We start from the raw sequence: 13457 nt of genomic DNA, 5'->3' as shown, positions 1-13457 counted from the left end.
AGACAGATTTGGTAATAATAGATTAGCTAGGATTTATGCAAGTTTTTCTTCCAAATGTTTAATAGTGTTTAAATGGAACAGATTTAATTGGTAGATTTGTAATGTTTTCAGTTAAACTGAGTCAGTTCTTTGTGTTAGAGGAATGCCATAGCTTTTTTTTAAACAGCTTTATTGAAGTAAAACTTTCATCCATAAAATTTGCTATTTGCTATTCCATTGTAAATGTACAATTTAATTAAATTTGTAGAGTTGTGTCTCCATTACCATAATCCAGTTTTAGAAAATTCCATCACCTCAAAAAAAATTTTACAAGCCATTTTGCAGCCATTCCACATTCCCAGCCCCCAGACAGCTACTGATCTGCTCTCAGTCTCTGCAAATGTGTCTTTTCTGGATATTTCATATAAATAGAATCATACTGTGTGTGTGTATATATATATGTGCATATAAGTGTATATGTGTGCCTATATATATATATATAATCTCATATATACAATATGCATAATATTGTAAATGCATAATATATACAATATGCAATAGTATACAGTATATATAATCTTTGCATCTAGTTTCATTCACTTAGCATAATGTTTTTGAGCATCATCCATGTTATAGTCTCTCTCAGTATTTCATTACTTTTATTATTGAATGGTTTTCTGTTGCGCACATATACCACATTTTGTTTATCCAGTCACCAGCTGAGGGATATTTGGATTGTTTCCAGTTTTGTGTTATTATGAATAATGCTGCTATGAACAATTTCAGAGGTTTTTTGTGGACATATGTTTTCATCTCTCTTGGGTTGATCCCTAAGAGTAGAATGTTTAGTTATATGGTAAATTATGTTTAACTTTTTTAAGAGACTTACAAAGAGTTTTCCCAAGTGGCTATGCCATTTTACATTCCCAAGAGTAGTGTAAGAGAGTTCCAGTTTCTCCATGTCCTCACAAACATTTGATATTATCTGTCTGTTGGATTATGGCCATTCTTGTAGGTATGATATGGTATTTCATTATAGTTTTAATTTGTATATCCGTAATGATTTTTATGTTAATCGCTTTTTCATGTGCTTTTTTGCCATTTGTATGTTTTCTTTGATGAATTGTCTGTTTGAGCCTTTGGCTTATTTTTTTTAGTTGGGTTGTTTGTCTTATTGATTTGTAAGAATTCATTATTTTGAATACAGGTCCTTTATCAAATATATGATTTGCAAATATTTTCTCATAGTCTGTATGTGTCTTTTTACCTTCTTAATGGTATCTTTTGAAGTGCTAATGTTTTTAATTATAATGAAGGTCATTTTATCACATCCTTTATGGCTTATGCTTTTGGTATTGTATCATAAGAACTCTTTGCCTAACACAGGGCCACAAGGATTTTCTCCTATTTTTTTTTCTAGAAGTTTTATAGTTTTAACTATTACATCCATACTGAGCTAATTTTGTATAAGGTGTGAAGTGAGAACCTTAAGTTTCTATAGATACTAAAATGTGTCAGTACCCTGTGTTGAATTGTATTGGCACCTTTATCAAAAGTCAAATGAACATGAAAGGAAGGGTTTGCTTCTGCACTCTTCTCTTTCAGTGATCACATTACCTAGCCTTATACTGCACAGTAGAAATGAGTATAGAGAGTAGATGAGTATAGCGAGATGTTGATGAGGCAGTGGGGGAGGAGGTGAAGGGGAAGGTGGAAAAGACTGGGTTACCTGGGGCATAAAAAGTAGCGAAATGCAGTGATCTAAGATGTTTGCCTGGTGGCTTTGATGATGAGGTGGTAGTGCAGATGTACCGTTGGGAGTGCATTTTGACTTACCATTGCATTGGTACATACAATTGAAGGGGACCAATAGGCATATGAATGATATCTATGTACTCAGGAAAGGTCTGGGCTGGAGATGAACAGAAAAAAAAATTGGAAGTCGATAGCAAATAGTATAGGTTATAGTTGAAGTGATAACAGTAATTGCCCAAGGATGAAATATAGAGCAAGAGAATATATAATCAAGGACAAAACTGATGAATGCCCACATGCAAAGAACAAGTAGGAATCTAAGAAGTAACTGTAAAATTAGGGGAACCAGGAAGTTTCACAGAGCACAATAAAAGAGGATTCCATTAATTTTTTTTTTTTTTTTTTTTTTTTTTTACTTTTTAAGTCAGTAGTGACATGCTATGAAGTTGAGAAAAACAGTACTTTGGATTTGACAGAAGTCATTCTTAGCATTTGCCTGGGTATAATTAGTAGAGAAAAGCGAGTAAAACTCCTAATGATTTTAGCCATGAATGGGGAAGCTAAATTTGGATGATAAAAACTTTTTTCCTGGAAATCTTTTTTTATTTTGAAAAGAACAAGATGAGTTAGTAGCTAGAGAGACTCCTATCAAGGGACCGGTGGATATGACTTTGTTTTTATGTGGAGAGATTTTTAGGTTTGCTTAATCAACTTCAGTCAACTTGATTAAATAAATCTAAGGGCCAAAAGAGAGGGAAAGGTTGAAAATTTAAGAGAGAGTGTATGGGATAGGGCAGGCTTCCAAAGGAGATTGGGCTTAACTTGAAGAGGCACATATTCTTGAGGACAAGAACGGAATGCAAATGTAGTTAGGATTCTGGGAGAGTAACTTTTTTTTTTCCTGGTATAGGAATAAAGATCATCTGCTGGGCTTGGGCTCACCAGTAGTAACATATTGTAGGGGATTTGCCAGGGGTGAAGGTTTAACGTAATCACAAAGGAGACAGGGAATGATAGATAATGATAGATAACTAGGAACAATTAAAAGCAACACTGAAAGCCTCATCAAGGTAAGTGACCCAGATTTTTTTCATGACATCGTTCTTCATGGCAGTATGATTTTGTTTTAATCTATTTCAATAGTGTTTAGCTTCCTGGGTATAAAGGATAGAATGTCTTTGAGTGAATATAGTAAAAGGAGAAGCAAGGGAAAATAATATTGAAGGCACTATGAAGGAAATCGTTATTATAGGATGTGTCTTCTGAGCTAATACAAATGGAATCAATAGCCACAGTTTTCTTTTTTTAATTTTTTTTTCTTTAAAGTATAATCATCTAGGACTGGGCAAAAACAGGCTAAGGAGAATAGAAGCTAAAACAGTGATTATTAGTAATTTTTTTCCCAGTTATACACTAGAGAGATATCACATATTCATTTCAGGCACCCTAGCTTACTACTTAATAATTCTCAAGAAAAGGGACTTGTATTTATTTATAAGTTGCCCAGTAGGTACCAAGGTAGCAGAGACCTAAAAAGATGAGGGTGGAGAACAAATCATCTGGTTTGTATACACATTATTTTGGTTACTATGTTCTTTGACTCTTCAGTTATGCCCTTGAGAAAGGTACTGCATGAGTAATTAATGTTATTCTCTTTCTGCCTGTGTTTTTTATTTGCTGTTTGTTTGTTTTTAAGGCTTTCTGTGAAACTTTAGAAGAGACAAACTACCGTTTTCAAAAAGAACTACTTGAAAAACAAAAAGAGTTGGAATCACTGAAGAAACTGCTCTGTGAGAAGCAACTTCTTATAGACACTCTAGAAAACAGAATCAGGTATGTTGTGATGCTTGCATTGTCAGTCTAATTCAGCTCGATACTCTGGGCTAAATGCCCTTTGTACGTTACAATTTAGGAAATTTCTGACTCCAAAAGTCTTTGACTCATGGTGTACATCCTTGTAGATTGGGAAAATTGTCTGTTGTTTGCTTATTTATTTAGAAGCCTGAAAATTTGAAGGACGGGAAATATCGGGAAAATAAAGCTCTAGTTGTTCACCAAGACAAACATTATTTTAACCTATTTAAATAGTATCTTTGTTTCTAGGCATTTATGCCAGCTTTTCACATGTGAAAGTTCGAGTTTGCCTTCTTGTCAGCATATATCGAATTGATGTTAAAATCATTTTAAATTAATCATAAGTACTGATTTCACTGTTGACACCCAGAGTCAACAGTTTATTAGGTATATGACTACACTTAGAACAGCTGAAGGCTACTAAAGCTACATGCATTCAGAACAATAAATATATACCTATTTTATTCATAGAAAATAACTTGTTGCTGTACTTTACCTTTAGGAACTTATGTTTGGAACCTGAAGAATCACTGCTCGTGTCAGGAACAGAAGGTGGACAGATCCTAAAGGTGGAGTCCTCTGCACTTGTGGTTGATCAAGATGTCTTAGATGAAGAATCTAGGTATATAATGTTTGGTTTATTATAGCCTAATCATCTGAATAATTGGAGAGACACAGTCATAATACTCTGTAGAGCATGTTTTTATGAACTCAATGTTATTATATCATGAATCTGATGAGCAAACAGAGGAAGACTATAGATATTCTAGGCTGTCCCTAAAAATGGATCTTTGTCATCCAGCCTATAAATTTCATTACTTATTTTGAAGATACGTCTGAATTAACTGGGCTGTGACTCAGTTAATTCATTAATTTTGTAATCTTGACAGATTACTTTAATCTCTCTCAATGTCAGTCTTTTCCATGCAAAAAATGGGACACTGTAATAGCAACCACCCTGTCTACCTAATAGGAATGATGGAAAGATGGTATATTTGAACACACAAAGAATTTTTATTACATATAAATCCAAGGTCACCATTAATACATTAGTGATAGTGGTTAAGCTATAATTACGAGAACAAATTTTCTGTTGGTTAAAGGTCATTACAAACCAGATTTTTATTGAGAAGTGGTAGTTCAGAGAGCTGAGAGAGTTAAAAATATAAACTAGATTTTTATTGAAAAGTGGTAGTTCAGAGAGCTGAAAGAGTTAAAAATATATCTCCAAAGGTGTTATCTGGCAATGACAACTTTAAAATATTAAATTTCTGATTGAATATTTAAGTGTTCCTTTTCATTAAATATTTTTCCATTAAATATTTAAATATTCTTTACATGACTTAAAAAATGTTTACGGTAATAGTGAAGTGAAATAGCATGCATCCAGTCTCTTCATTGTGTTTCTCTTTTTTTTGCAGAGCTGATAATAAGCAATGCTCAAGTTTTAGTGAACCTGAAAATTCCACATCAGACATAGAAGTAGCAGAAGTGGCATATAATGCAGAAGACGACTAATGCATCTCAAGTGGTTCCTTCCATTTTTACGTTCCTGCAAATTTAGAATAGAGTGGCAGATATTTAAAAAGAAAAAAAGAGACTGAAGCATTTACAGAAAACAGCAAGATTGCACATGTATAAAGTTTACATAAAGAAAAATTTAAGTTATTGGTATAGGAAATATATTCACTGTTGCTTTACATTGTCTTTTAGCCAAACTTTGTATTTAACACACTAAAAAAAATCTGGAGTTCTGTCATCAAGGCCCACATCCTTAAATACTGTGCATAAATTATTTTGTTGTTTTGCCAATATATTGCTCCAGACTAACGTGGGTGTGCACACTTTGTGTGTGTGTGTGTGTGTGTGTGTGTGTGTGTGTGTGTGTGTTTAAATCACCAGTTACATTAGTTAAGTGGACATAAATTGCATGTTGCTGTCTGTTATATACTTCTTGTGTCTCAGACATGATATATTTTCATTAATGGTTTAAATAAGTGGTAGAGATTAATTGAGTTTTAAATGTTGACATGTTTATCATCTCTAAATAAAAGTTGCTTATTTGGAATGTTACTATTTAAAAGAAGAAAACTTTCTAGTACCAAAGGAAAACTCTTTGAAAGAGCTGTAATAACATAGCTAAAGTGATAAAATAGCCTTGATTTTAAAAGCAAATTCGCTAATATCAAAATACTATAATAAATATTGTACCAGTGTATTATATGTTATACTTGTATATTTTCCACATAATCTTTATCTTAAATCTCTACCTATAGAATCAGTGGGTTTGCCTTTGTCAGAACACTACCTCTTTTTGCTAATCAAGGCATACTCTTTAAAAAATATAGATTGTAAGCAAATAGGCAGTTATACAAAAAAATAAAAGAGAAAAAGCCATATATCCTACAAAGTTCCTATGTCAGCTCCTGGCATTGCATTTTTATTTCTGTATATGTGAATATGTTGCTATAATGTATTGATGCTGATTTTCTTCTTAATATATTTAGCCAAGTGATGCACTTTATGACAATTAAACTCTTTTGTGCCAAGTTTAATTGGTGAATTTCTTTAGTAAGTGGAGTTAGGAAAAAGCATTATGTAGTGCCTTCACTATTTCACTCTTTACAGAAGTCTCCCAGAGTCTTTGAGTCCACGTTATGAAAACAATGTTTATCTCAGCTTTGCATATAGTTGTTGAAAGTGCCTTGTTTCATTTTTATAGTATGAAGTTATTTATTTTGTATTTCTGTTGTTTTGCATATTGCTGTTAATAAGCACTGTAATCATGCTGGCATTTTGAAATCCCAGTTGGTATATTGAACTGCGTATGCTTTCTAAAAACTGAAGGAAACTTATTGGGGAAAGAATAACAGTCTCCGTTTTTTTCTTTCACTAGCTAAAAGCTTATCAGTATCTTGATGTACATATTAAGATGTGGTTGTTTAAAATTCTACGGATGTAGATTAATAGATACAGTGGCTGTTGTCAACCTTTGATCTAAAAAGGAGACTGCTTTTTACCAAAGTACCAAAATTTTTTAAAGTCTTCATCAAAATGGACAGGTATGCTCTATCTCAATATTTTCCACAAACTGTATTTGAAATGTGTGTGCTGTCCAGGGAGACAGAAAGAGTATAATAAAATGGTCTACTTGTTCATTTCAAAATATTATTCTAGGCTTTAAAAGGTTTAAAAAGAACAATCATTTAAATTACTATCATTTTTAGTCTAATAAAACAAGATGATAAATTCCAGATATTATAGTGCTACATACATGTCTGTCTTAAAGTGAACCATACACTTTCAAAATCTGGCCTTTCAGAAGATTGTATTTAAAACTTTGAATGGGTGAAGAAAAACTCTTGTTAATTAGGAAAACCACTGTTGTTTATATTTAGAATTTACTTTTATAATGCATCTTATTCCCAGTATTATACTCATTTAATAAATTATTTTTTCAGTACAACAGTAGCTGTGTTGTTCAGATCTTGAATACTATTTTTCTCCTCCAGTTTCTATGTTCTTCCTATCCCTTACGATTATTGTAAATTTAATTACAGTTAACTGCTGCATTTCACAGATGTGGAATGAGTCTGTGATTTTTGTTTTAAGTTTACACTTTATATTACTGATCATTTTAAGTCTTTGTAAATAGGTGCAGTGCACTTCAAATGTAACCAGTATTGATTAAAAATTTGAACGTAACTGAAACAATTTTGTAGATAATCTTTTAACTTAACCTTTTGAAAATTAAGTCCATGTATAAGAAGTACAACCATAAAATTCAGCATTTTAGAATGTGTTCTATCTACTATACTTAGATTAACCATTTAAAGCACATTTATTTGGAAAACCATGGTCCTCAGATAAATCATGTAGTCTGCTTCACCTGTCTGTGAGATTAGCAGGGAACAGTGGCCTTAGGTCTAAGAATAATTAGTCTGGTTTTGAAATGGATTTGTATTACTTACAGGAATAGAGGAAGTTTTAGATGTTGTTAAAACAAGTTTGTATTCCCAACTAGAAAGAGAAAGGAATCTAAGTTTTATATTCTGGGAGATTTTCAAAGAGCTATGTATTTGATCCACATTTTGATTCTTCATAGAATTAGCTTTACTCCATTGCAATTTGCTTCTATGCTGTTGGCTTCTACTAGCAAAAACAATCATCAAAGCTTGTATTTTCAATACATGTGTTTTTAAAGCTGATGCATTCTCTATCACGTTATGTACCATTTATGAGAACTTGTGGGAGAAAATTCTCGTAGGTCTCAGTTCCAGTAAAACCTGTGCGTCTCCTAAACAATTGATTTGTTTTTATCTTAAAGACTGTATTACTGTCATTCTCTTTTTTGTTTTGTTTTCTGGGGAGCTCTAAGCCAAATTGTGGTTCACCTGTAGCTACTGTATAGAACCTTATGAGTTATCCTTTTGTGTAGTAAAGATGACTTTATTTTTCCCTCTTATTTTCTTTTAACTCCAATTTGCTTCCCTATTTAAGTTCTTCAATTAGAACAGATGTATTTTTGTTCTGGTAAAGTCTCATATTTTAATGATATTTTAGACTACATTAGGTAAGAACTTGTCATAGCCTGTACTAAAACAATTTCTGCATCATTAAGTGATGCCAGTAATTATACAAATTATTTTAAAAGATGCCTTTAAGTAAAATCAGTGAACATGAATGCAAATTTAGAAATGCTGGCTAGTGGTAAGCTATTGGTAGGTTCTTGGCCAGAACACAATAAACTCAAATTATGGCTTTAACCATTGCCTCAAATTAGAGCAAACCCTACTTGCCACTTTCTTATATTTATCATTGATGGAAAAGTAGAACAGTGTTAATATCTCCACACAAATCAAACAACAACAACAACAACAAAAATACGCCAATGTATACTCAATAGATGAAAGGTAGTGTTTTAGATACAGGGAAGACTAGGTACAGACTTCAAATACCCTAGTGTAATGTTTGCAGCCCAGCTAACTGTAATCAAAGAGGTATTAGTGCTAGTCAGATGGTGGCTCAAGCCCTTTGCTACAGTGTGAAATATAAAGCCCACCTTGTGATGATTAATCTCATGACAGGAGGACTCTTCTAGAATGAGCTGATCTGCCAGTCCAGTCTTCCAGTTCCCTCTCTAGCACACACGATTCATTGACTAACCTGACAGATGCTTGCATTCCTCATCTCCTTTGCCACCTCCAAAATAAGAATTGGAGAAACTTAATACTTGTTTTCTCAGCTCCCCTTGCAGCTAGGTTTGAGCCTGTGACACATTATGGCCAGTAACACAAGTAGAAGTCTGCTGGTAGCTTCTGGGAAATCTCTTGCTTTTCCTGTAAGAAGGTAAACATGCTACTGACCCATCCTCTCCCCGCTTCCTCTTGTTTTGACCTCAGATGGTATCCAGAGGTACTATGAAAGCCATGTTGCAAACATGAGGTATGACAAGCATGGGGGAAGAGTAGGAAAATCACAGAGACTAGCCACTTGTTAAACCACTCTAAATTGTAGTTTTTTGTTAATTGTACCAAGATAAAAGCTATCTTAAATTTGGATTGTGGATTGTAAGCTTAAAGAGAAAATAAAAGGCCTTTCTTCCTGTGATGATGTTGTATATTAGCAAAGAAAAAAAAAGAAAAAAAAATTTTTTGAAAGCTAAAGGGGAGAGAAGCATCTATTAGACATATCCAAGGTCACATTACATTTGAGGCTCCTTTTGACAAATTAAATATGAAAATCTAGTATTCTACATATAGGTATTAATCTGGTCGGGCTACTATAATACCAAAAACTGGATGGCTTAGACAATAAATTTACTCTCTCACAGTACTGGAGTCTGGATGCCAAGATCAAGGTGCCAGCAGGGTTGGTATCTGCTGAAGACTCTCCCTGGTTGCAGACAGCTTCTCGCTGTGTGCTCACGTGGCCCTTCCTCAGTGCACGTGCATGTGGAGAGCAAGCTCTCTGGTATCTCTCGTAAGGACAGTAGTCCCATTGGATCAGGGCCCCACCCTTGTGACCTCATTTAACCTTAATTACTCTCTTAGAGGCTCCATTTCCATATACAGCCACACTCGGGAGTTAGGGCTTCAACGTAGGAATTTGGGGGGGACACAAACATTCAGTCCATAACAGTATGGAATGAATATGATATCACTAAATGCTTGCAAAGATTTTTCTCAGTTCAAAAGATAAAAGTAGATAGCCTTAAAAAATATAGCATATTCTTTCATTTGTTCATTCAACAAACACTGAGTATCTACTGTGTGTCTGCTCTGGGTTATGAAAATTATTGAGAGGCACATGATCCCTTCAAGGAGTTCAGAGTGATACGATTTTTTATGATCTCTATGTGGTGTGGCATTGAGGTAGATGTGGTAATATTCTTGATGAATTATGGGAATGAGAGGACTGGAAAGGGGGACAAAGACTGGCAAGCAGTAGAGGTCTAGTGCTTTAGCTGCTTCTTAAAGTAGAATGTGAAGGGCACACCAAGCCGAAGAGTCTGCTCCAGCCTATGCAAGTGACAAGTATAATTATCCATAATTCTTCTTCCCTTATCCCTTACATTACTTATAGCTACAAAATGCAGAAGTCCACTTACCTGATGTGATAGATCAGAGACACATACTATGATACACACCTTATACATATCATTTTAACTTAATGCACATAAGTGTATATTCATTTACCAATGTTCTTATAGAGGTTCAAGGCTTTTCTTTGGTATAGTTTCACTAGTGAGAGTTTCTGATTCTCTCTCTTGCTAAGCCATACCCCTAATGCATTTTCTGAATCTTAGCTTTGGTTTCTGCAGAATGAAGACATGTATGAAGGAATCTGTGACAGGAAGCACATTTCTTACTGTTTTCTTTTTCAATCCTGTACTGCTATCTTACATACCCTTTTACCAAGTATCATCTGACCTAGTTTTTCCTAGAAATTATTTATTCTCCTATTTCACTGTTTTATATACTATTAATAAATTTATTTAAAATTAATCTAAGTACAGCTGATACAAGTTTGGAAACAAAACTGATGCTTGGTAATCACACAGCCCTCTTAGGAGGGAACAGAGTGTGCAGGTGTTCTAAGAAGGATCCAACCAGCCACGAGCATCCAGCATACCATGGGTGTCAATGAGCACATTCTCTAGAGAAGATGCAAAACTTCAGCGGGTAAATTATGTATTCTAAGTTTGGGGGTGGCGAGGAGATGGCTTACCTTATACCTTGAATTTATCCAATTCTCTTCATCTCCACTGCCATCTCCCAGGTCCAAACCACAAAAATATCTCAAGTGAACGACTGTGAGCCTCTATCAACTGATCTCCCTGCTTCCATCTTTGCCCCACAATAGTCTCCCATAGTTGCCATAGTGTTCTTTCTGAAAAATGTAAATCACATAATGTTTTTTTCTCTACTTAAAAACTTTCAAAGATTTCCTATCATGTTTAGTACTGTAACATTCAAACTTCTGTATGTGGCCTCCAAACATGGCTTTACGCTGACAACTCCTCTCCCTAACGCCAGCCCACAGGGCCACCTTTCTGTTCCTTGAGTCTGTTAAGGTCTTCTGCCACCTAACCTTTCCATATCCCCTGTCTAGAATGCTGTATCCAGAATCCTACCTGTCTGGCTCTTCTCCAAATTTTAAGTTAAGTGTTATCTTTATAGGCAACCTCAAATAGTCCTCAAAACAGTCACTTCAACTGCAGATTTCTTACTTTCTTATTGTCTGTTTCAGAGCTTCCTCCAAAAGGAAGCTCTGAAGCTTTGTCTGCTTTCTTCTAAGCCTTGCCTGTCCCCACTACTACCAAGCTTAGAGAGATAAGGCACATAGTAGGTGCTCAAAAATATTTATTGAATAATTAAAGACCTAAATTAGGGAACTGGTAGAGAAAGTAGAGGTATTTGAAAGGGAAATTTAAGTCTTGGGGATTGACACTCTCTGTGGATTGTTGTGCTACCAACTGAGGAAGAGAGTGACGCAGGGAGGGGGAGTTTTAGGGAGGGGGGCATAGATTCAGTTTGGACACGCTGGGTTTGAAATACTATAGGTTATCCAAGTGGAGCTCTCCAGCAGGCATTTGGATACAATCCTCCAAAATTCAGGGGAACAGTGTGCCTTGTAGAACTCAAGTCAGATTAATTAGGATTAATTGTTTTTCATATCCTTTGCCCATTGTACATTAGTCTAAAACCTATCAGGGACTCATATGTTAGCACTAAAATGAAGACCAGAAATGCATGACTCCATGTGTACTATGGTGACAAGCATCATGGAAATATACCTAATGGGCCCAGGTGTCTCATCCAGTTAATTTGTTTTTCATCCCATAAGTAATTTGTTATCAGAGAAGATCATGTTTTTCTTCTTCCTTCAGAGGAGATACAATAATGGCACAATATCACAGTTTTGTCTTGTTTGAGGCTAATTTTAATATTTAGTATTTAAAGCAAAGGTTAAGAAAAAGAAGAAATTCTTTACGATAAGAATTCTTTACGAATTCTTTACGATTCTATACAATAAAATGAGAAAAGTTTGACCTCACTAATCAAAAATAGTTGCTATATATATGTATATTTTTTAATGGTATTTTTACTAGAGTTGGAGAAATGAAGTCTGTGTATTGCTGGTGGCAGTGGGAATTGGTTTAAGAATAATATTTCTGGAGTTGATTTGACTACATACAGCAAAACTATTAAAAATGTTCATAGCCTTCAACCTAGGAATTATACTTCTAGAAACTTAAACCAACGAAATATATGTGATGTTTAAAGATCTTGCTTAAGGGATATGATCACATTTATCTCAAACACTTCAACCAAAATTTCCACTGCTAAGGGGATTTATTAAATATTTTATAATAGATAAAAAGGTAGATTCTTTTGTACCCAATAAAGCAAGGTTGCAGATTTAAAGATGTACATGAAATACCACTACTTGAAAGAAGCAGATTTCAAGACAGTATGGTCTCACTTTTATAAGTATAAAAGGTATACACTTATGCATTGGTATACAGAAAGAATAAATACATAAAATATAAGAATATGTAACGATTAAATAAAGAATAAATACGTAAGATCATAGCCATGATTATCTACTAGATGGAATTACGAAGGAATTCTATTTCCTTCTTTTCATGAATCTGTATTCTCTCACTTTTCTACATTAAGCATGCATTACTTTGTAGTTTTTTTTTTTGTTTTTTTTTTTGCGGTACACGGGCCTCTCACTGTTGTGGCCTTTCCCGTTGCAGAGCACAGGCTCCGGACGCGCAGGCTCAGCGGCCATGGCTCACGGGCCCAGCCGCTCCGCGACATGTGGGATCTTCCCTGACTGGGGCACGAACCTGTGTCCCCTGCATTGGCAGGCGGACTCTCAACCACTGCGCCACCAGGGAAGCCCACTTTGTAATTTTTTAAAATAATTTTTAAACTAATGGTAACTAATATGTTAGTTACACCATCTACTGTGTGTTTGACTCATGGCAAATTCCTCAACCTACCTGTCTCCTGTAAAAGGAAGATAGTGCCATTCAAACTACAACACTGTTGAGGCCTAAATGGAGTGTGAAAACTCAGTCTATCACATAGTAGGCACTTACAAATGAACAGACTCTGACATCCAACCCTGTGTACCATCATTGTTGGCCATTCAGGTGTATACCCGTAAACCTGAAACACAGTGGAAATCCTTCATTAAACTGATATTGGTGGACAGACCGAATGTCATTCATTAACCATGTTATTCCATCATTTACCATATATTTCACATTTTGAAGGCTTGAATAGGCTCTGTCTGGTTTACAAATGGTTTTTGTTCTAACCATACGTCCACGTGACCCATTTGGTAGGCGA

The 13457-nt window shown here is 34.8% G+C and overlaps 1 protein-coding gene across 1 annotated transcript in view; it reads left to right on the top strand.

The window, feature by feature from the left end:
- Positions 1-5496, top strand: part of SNX16 (sorting nexin 16) — a 34488-nt gene extending 28992 nt beyond the window's left edge. Inside the window, exons 6-8 of the mRNA XM_082858392.1 lie at positions 3431-3567; positions 4091-4210; positions 5010-5496. Of these exons, the coding sequence (XP_082714518.1) occupies positions 3431-3567; positions 4091-4210; positions 5010-5106 (354 nt within the window). The 3' untranslated portion in view covers positions 5107-5496. The remainder of the gene's footprint in view (positions 1-3430; positions 3568-4090; positions 4211-5009) is intronic.
- Positions 5497-13457: the final 7961 nt, after the last annotated feature.

This window comes from Leucopleurus acutus, assembly GCF_964270905.1.
Source record: "Leucopleurus acutus genome assembly, chromosome: 17".
NCBI lineage: Eukaryota > Metazoa > Chordata > Mammalia > Artiodactyla > Delphinidae > Leucopleurus > Leucopleurus acutus.
This window is presented reverse-complemented; position numbering and strand designations above follow the sequence as displayed.